This window comes from Bombina bombina, chromosome 2 (assembly GCF_027579735.1).
Source record: "Bombina bombina isolate aBomBom1 chromosome 2, aBomBom1.pri, whole genome shotgun sequence".
Taxonomy (NCBI): Eukaryota; Metazoa; Chordata; class Amphibia; order Anura; family Bombinatoridae; genus Bombina; species Bombina bombina.
The window spans coordinates 771,463,319-771,469,632 of NC_069500.1; the positions used below are offsets into that span (position 1 = coordinate 771,463,319).

At 32.9% G+C, this 6,314-nt stretch overlaps 1 protein-coding gene across 1 annotated transcript in view; it reads left to right on the forward strand.

Annotated features, from left to right (window-relative positions):
- The window catches only part of MAU2 (MAU2 sister chromatid cohesion factor), a 138,070-nt gene extending 132,321 nt beyond the window's left edge, over positions 1-5,749 (forward strand). The window contains exon 19 of the mRNA XM_053702920.1: positions 715-5,749. Coding sequence (XP_053558895.1) covers positions 715-789 — 75 coding nt within the window. The 3' untranslated portion in view covers positions 790-5,749. The remainder of the gene's footprint in view (positions 1-714) is intronic.
- Positions 5,750-6,314: the final 565 nt, after the last annotated feature.

Below are 6,314 nucleotides of genomic sequence, written 5' to 3' on the forward strand. Positions count from 1 at the left end.
TGTGAGATTGGCTCACCCATATGCATTGCTATTTCTTCAACAAAGGATATCTGAAGAATGAAGAAAATTAAATAGCAGTACATTTGAATGTTGTTTAAAATTGTATTCTCTGTCTGAGTCATGAAAGAAAACTTTTTGAGTTTCATGTCCCTTTAATACTTGAAATTCTTTTTTGCTTTTCCAAGCGGATTTCTAAATAATAGCCCAGATGGATAAAATTGTTCATGTGCTGTAAATTGATTTATAAAGAGGTATACTCTTATGTATATATACTATAGTTGTCATATTATTATTGTCAAATGTTTTATTTGAAATTACTATAGTTGACTAGGGATTATAATTCAATATTAATATTGCTAAAGTTTAATTTATAAACTGAGGATAGCATAGTAACTAGTGAAGTGCTACTGTTTTTTAAACCGTTTTTTTGAATTTAAGGATCAGTTAATTGAGTGTTTGACAAATTTACTTGAGATTTGGTTGCCAGAAGGAATATTTAGGAGCCAGCCACATACATTTTAGGGGGTCTGAAAAGGATGTTTGCATATAGATAATAATTTTAGAAAGTTAGGAGCAAGAAGTAAATTTATAAAAAATTGTGGCTCCCAGGATTTGTCAAGATGTTTAATTTATAGAAGGGATAATACATTTTTTTGTAGTGGCTGAAGGGGGGGGGGAGAACATTATTTAATAACTTTTGTGTTTCTCTTGCAGTGGACTGATGGTTCGCCACCTGTACAGTTTCAAGCTCAAAATGGACCCACAACCAGCCTGGCTAGCCTTTTGTGAAAACAAAAACCCCTTTGAAATCCCAACATATCCCAACAGACCTGTCCCAGACTCAACCCTTCAATGCTCTGACAAATTAAGAGCTTATGAGCACCTTTGGCACAGTTAAAGGATTGGGGTGTTGTCATATCAAGCAATGGATAGCGAGGAATACCGTTTCCAGGTCCCAATAGCCATCCATATGCAGGATGTAATGGAATTTCTAAGGGGTGGCTTTCAGAGACTCCTAATATCGGTGACTGAGCTGCCTGCCGGGAAATATTAATGCACATAGTTCTCCACACAATATGCTGGATTATTCTCCAAGCCCATGGTGCATTGAAAAGGGTACAAATTCTCTACAATACAGAAGGGACTTGATGCGAAAAGGACATGCACCAGATCACCCTTCTGTATTATACTTAACCTACTCTTCTTTTTTGTGTCCCTATAGGAAGACCTCTTCTGACCCACCGTCTAATAAATTTCAGAGACAGGCGTTTTTTTAGCTGATTTTATATGCATAAATATAAATATATATATAAAATACTTAAATTTATTGATATTTAGACTTTTATAAGCACAGGCATATACGGTTTTGTGGCGGCTAAAGCCCCCTTCCTTAATATTCCTTACCTCCTGGAACTGTAAGTCATTTTTGCATGGGATGAGATTTTGCTACAAGACTATTTTTCATTTCTGAAGGTCAATAAAGGCCCTTTTCAACCATGTGTGAATTAAAAACTAATTGTATGCAGTCTTTCCCTTACCCCTTTGACCACAGAAAATTGTGCTGCCCATGAAAGAGATCATACCCAGTGTAGTAGTATAGACCACAGTGTATTTCATAAACTAAATTGAGGCCTTTTAACATGATCTGGATAGAGTTTTAAATTATTGTAATTAGCACGTTTACATTTAAGGATTGCCACCTGAATATTTTTGAAGCCCTTAATGTCCTCTCATATTACTGTTACTTTATTTTTTGTTTTGTCAATACTAAACTTCTCTAAGGAGGCAAGCTTTCATACTCCAATGTGAAACAGGTAATGTTATTTTGTTTATATTGGTTCTTATTTTATTATAATATTTTTTGAAAACGGAGTAATTTATTTGTTTTTCCCTGTATTAAAAATGGTGCCATAAATTCTACCTTTTACTTAACTGAATTGATATTTTGAACAGAATCATGTGGATGTGATGGTTTGCCTGTCAATGAGGGTATTTTAAACATGATGATTATTAAAGCTTTTGGGGCTAAAATGATGTACTACAAAGGGCCTGCCCTACATTATGGCTGAATATGGCAGTGTTTCTCTATTACAGTACTCAAATACCCCAAATAGTCCAGATTTTCATATCATCATAATTAGCGCTCAGATTAAATCAGCTCTAGATGAGATATCATGAAACTCTGGCCTGTTAGGGGTACTTGATTTCTGGAGTTGAGAAACAGTGGAATATGGCATTGAAAGGGTTAAGTAGTATGACATTTAATCATCAATAATTTCAAGGCAGCATTAAATATACAATGATTTGTGTAAGAGAAAGGAGAGAAGACATCCAAAAATATGATATGGGTAAAGCCTACTGAATAGTTAAAAAGAACCCGCTAACCAGAAGTGACACAATCCTGCATATATGTAGGTGACGGTCTCCTAACATTAAACCACTAAATCCATTTTTATTTTTTAAAACAACAAATACTCATTACTTCATATCATAGTGCGCTAGTTAGTTTCTATAGCCAAAGAGAATCCACCATACACATTGTGCCTTACCGGTACACTCACATAACTTAAAATGTATTTTTTACTATTATTTAAAAAGGTTAATAGTTTATAGGGTTTAATGTTTTTTTTAAGAAATTCAACTTGATCTGTGCAGTCTGGTGCACATTTCCATACTAAGTACGTGCTTTCTTCAGTCCCTTTCTTCAAGCTAGTCTTACAAATAGCAAACCATCTTATTTTGTACGGTTTGAAAATATTTAAGAGCAGCACTTTTACTTTTTCTAGATAGGTTACTTTAAAGGGATAGAAAAGTAAAAAATTTGAAATAAAAGCATTTTTGCAATATATTTCCATCAGCAAAAATGCATCTAATAAAAGTTATTACTGGTTTTCTTCAGCATACCACATATCCTGTGAGGGTCTGTTCACCAGTGTTCAAACACCACAGAGGATCAGCAGTAGCTTGTATGACAACAATTACGTCTTCAGAAGCAATACACAGTATCTGAGCATGCATACTGGTGCATGGGCCCTCCAAGGATATGAGTGTATGCTGCAGTAATACCTTTTTATTAGAAGCATTTTTGCTAAATGAAGTATACTTCAAAAATGTTTCTATTTTCAAATTTAAATGCACATATGCTCATTTCATTTTTGACCTTTCTATCCCTTTGAGGCTTTTTTTTGTGGTCCTACATCTCTTCATTTATTATCAGATGGGAAAAGTCTCTGTTCCATCTGGCAGTGCAAATACTACTTAGAGGTTTGCATGATTCCTATATCTAATTAGACATGCCAAGCACTATTTAAAAAAGTGTGTTTTTGGAAGACTTTTTTTATTTTTTGTTAAATAAAGATGCTGTTGATACTTGTTCTTATTTTACTTGTGTCCTCCTACCTCTATTTGTCATTGATTTCAAGACTTTAGGTGCCTTGTAGCAAAATCTCTTACACTATGCATTGCTAGATGTACAGTCATTATAAAAAACACTGTAGATAAAACTGAGGAACCGTTTTGAATTAGAAGCCACCTGAAACCAGTTACAGGAGGAAAACCACTAAAAAAAAGCTTAAGGAACTATTTATATGTAAATTAATATTAAACTCCTTTTCCCTTCTTTTAACACTCTCAAACCACTGATTGCCAGAGAAATCTGCAATGCATTGGAAGTTAAGTGGTTAAGAGTAAAACCTTTAGTGTTGAAACAAAAAGGTTTGCAAGATTCCTCTATTCCCCACAGATCATTTTTTGTACAGTTTTTTTATATTTTCAATATATTTGTATATATATATATATTTGATCATACATGTATATTTATTTATGACTTCTTGTCTGTTCCCAAATGAGCATAACCAAGAGCATTTATAAGTTTGCTCTTTAAACGTTGCAACTTTTTCTTCACATAACTGTCAGGCAGTGCCTTGATAAAGGGTTCTTTGCCTATACAAGGGCTAGTGTTCTCTGTGCTGGCTATGCTTATAACACACCCTTGTTTTTCTGTATTCTTACAACAAACATGCATCCTTAATATTTTAGCCACATTCTAATTTATTGCAAGTGATCGGCATCACTGTTAAAAAAAATCAAATAAAAAAAATACGTTTATTGGCTGAAGATTTTCCTCCTGCATCATTTTTTTATTTTATTTTTTATAAAGGAAACTAGTATGACACATCTATTTTTAGAGCAGGAACAGGAAAACTGACCCCAATATTTTTTAGCAGAATAGTTTTATTCTGCAACCAGTTTTCAAAATCTTACAGCCATTTAATTTACTGTCTAGATCAGATTTTTTTTATTTATTTTGTTACTGATATTTTTAAAAAAAAATTATGTTAATTCATTTATTAGAAATAATAATAGGGATACATTTTTAATTTAGTTGAATTCACTAGACCATACTTTTTTTTTCCAACTGCTATTTTCTAGAACCCCAGTCTTTACAGTCCTATAGATAACCAAAGTAATACCAATATTTTTATGTGAATTGATTATGTGCAAAGACCTGGACACATACCCGACCCCTGATTAAGAAAAGCAAAATGCATATTACATTTTGCTTGAAATAAGTTCAGCTATTTGCTTAAATAGTTCAGTTTTTTGGGGGGGGTTTCTTTAACAATTGTTTAACATCATATTTTTCAGACTTTACACAAATTGTTATTTTTAAGCCACTATGCAAAATAAAATACTGTTAAGCTAAAGAGGAAAATAAATATTTTAAGGACCTACAATTGTTGGTTTGATTTGTGCATTGGCAGTGATATATTTTTCATTTTGCAGTCTGACTGCTTGACTTGGAGTTAAAAACTCATTACACCACCATCTGATAAAATTAAAGTGGGTTTCCAATATATTTTCAGAACTATACAGATTTGCTTAAATATACAAAATTCATTAAAATACAAAATCGGTTTGTTTCTCCTGGAGAGATTAAAGCCTAAATCGCTTGTGCATAAAGCAATGGGAACCTTTTTAAGCACCAATGAAACTTTTTGTAGTAGTTAGTGGATGATTTGTCTTTTGAGCACTGAAATATAGAGAATATTGGAAGCTGATCTTTATTCAATGTTCCACAAGACCTACTCCACTGAGCTGAACCACCTTATTCATATTCTTTGATACTCCTTGGAGATCATATAAGCAATACAAATTAAGCTTCATTGTTTAGAACACATTCTTTGGCGTTAATATTTGTAAGAACAGTGCACATATACTTTAAAATATGCGCTAAATATCTATTTGATATTGAAGAAACTACAGAAATTATTTCCAAAAATGACTATTGCATTGAAAAAAATATAAAAACGGTAAAGAAACTATCATTTTTAATTTGGTATATGCTAAAATGATCGCTCAATTTTTTTAATGGGTGTGGGCTAATGTCAATTTTTCTTTATGTTTAAAAGAGAATATTAACCCTTTCATTGCTTGCAGACCACTAGTTACCCATTTCTATTTAACAAGGTTAAACTTCATTAGATGTCATATTTTGCATATAATATCTCAGCTAAAAGTATAGTAATAAAAGAAGTTTAAACTTCTATAACTGTTTGCGTTCTGCATTTCCTTAATCATAAGAATGGAAATTTCCCTTTTATCCAGTTGTCTAGCCAGCTGTACAGTGTTTTTTTTTTTTTTTTTTTTTTCAAATTTAGTGTTCTTTTGAAATTAACAATATTGTCTATAAGCTTTTTCCTGTAGATATTGTAAAGATGTTTGTATAGAAAATAAAAATTAAACCATGTCTCAGGATTACAAGTTATTATTTTATATTTAAATTCTTTGTAATATGCGGATATGTAAAATGCGATGGTGGAGTGTATAATGTAAGTGTGCTGTTGAGTGTATGCATGAGTATTAGTCTAAAATGGCTTTGAAAATGACATCAGATATGTTAGCCCTTTCTTACTAGCTTGAAAACATAACTTTGCATGTGGCCTAAAGCATGTATTGAATTGAAATTATTTTCACTTTTTATTGTGGTTATTCAAATGTGTGAGCTAAGATTTCTTTCATATAGGTAGCAAGAGTCCAAGAGCTGTTACGTATGTGATATACATTCCCAACAGGAGGAGGCAACGTTTCCCAAACCTCAAAAGCCTATAAAATACAGCTCCCACCTCACACACCTCAGTTTTTAAGCTTTGCCTCCTTAGGAGGTGGTTGAAGCATGATAGGCTTGATTTCTGCCGTGTAAGGTGCTTCAGAGCCCGGTTCCCCTCAGAGTACAGTGCTTGTCAGAGGGAAGTGAAGGGAGTACTACCTCATGACGCCATATTTTTGCCTCACAGGAAATCTTTTCATGGGTT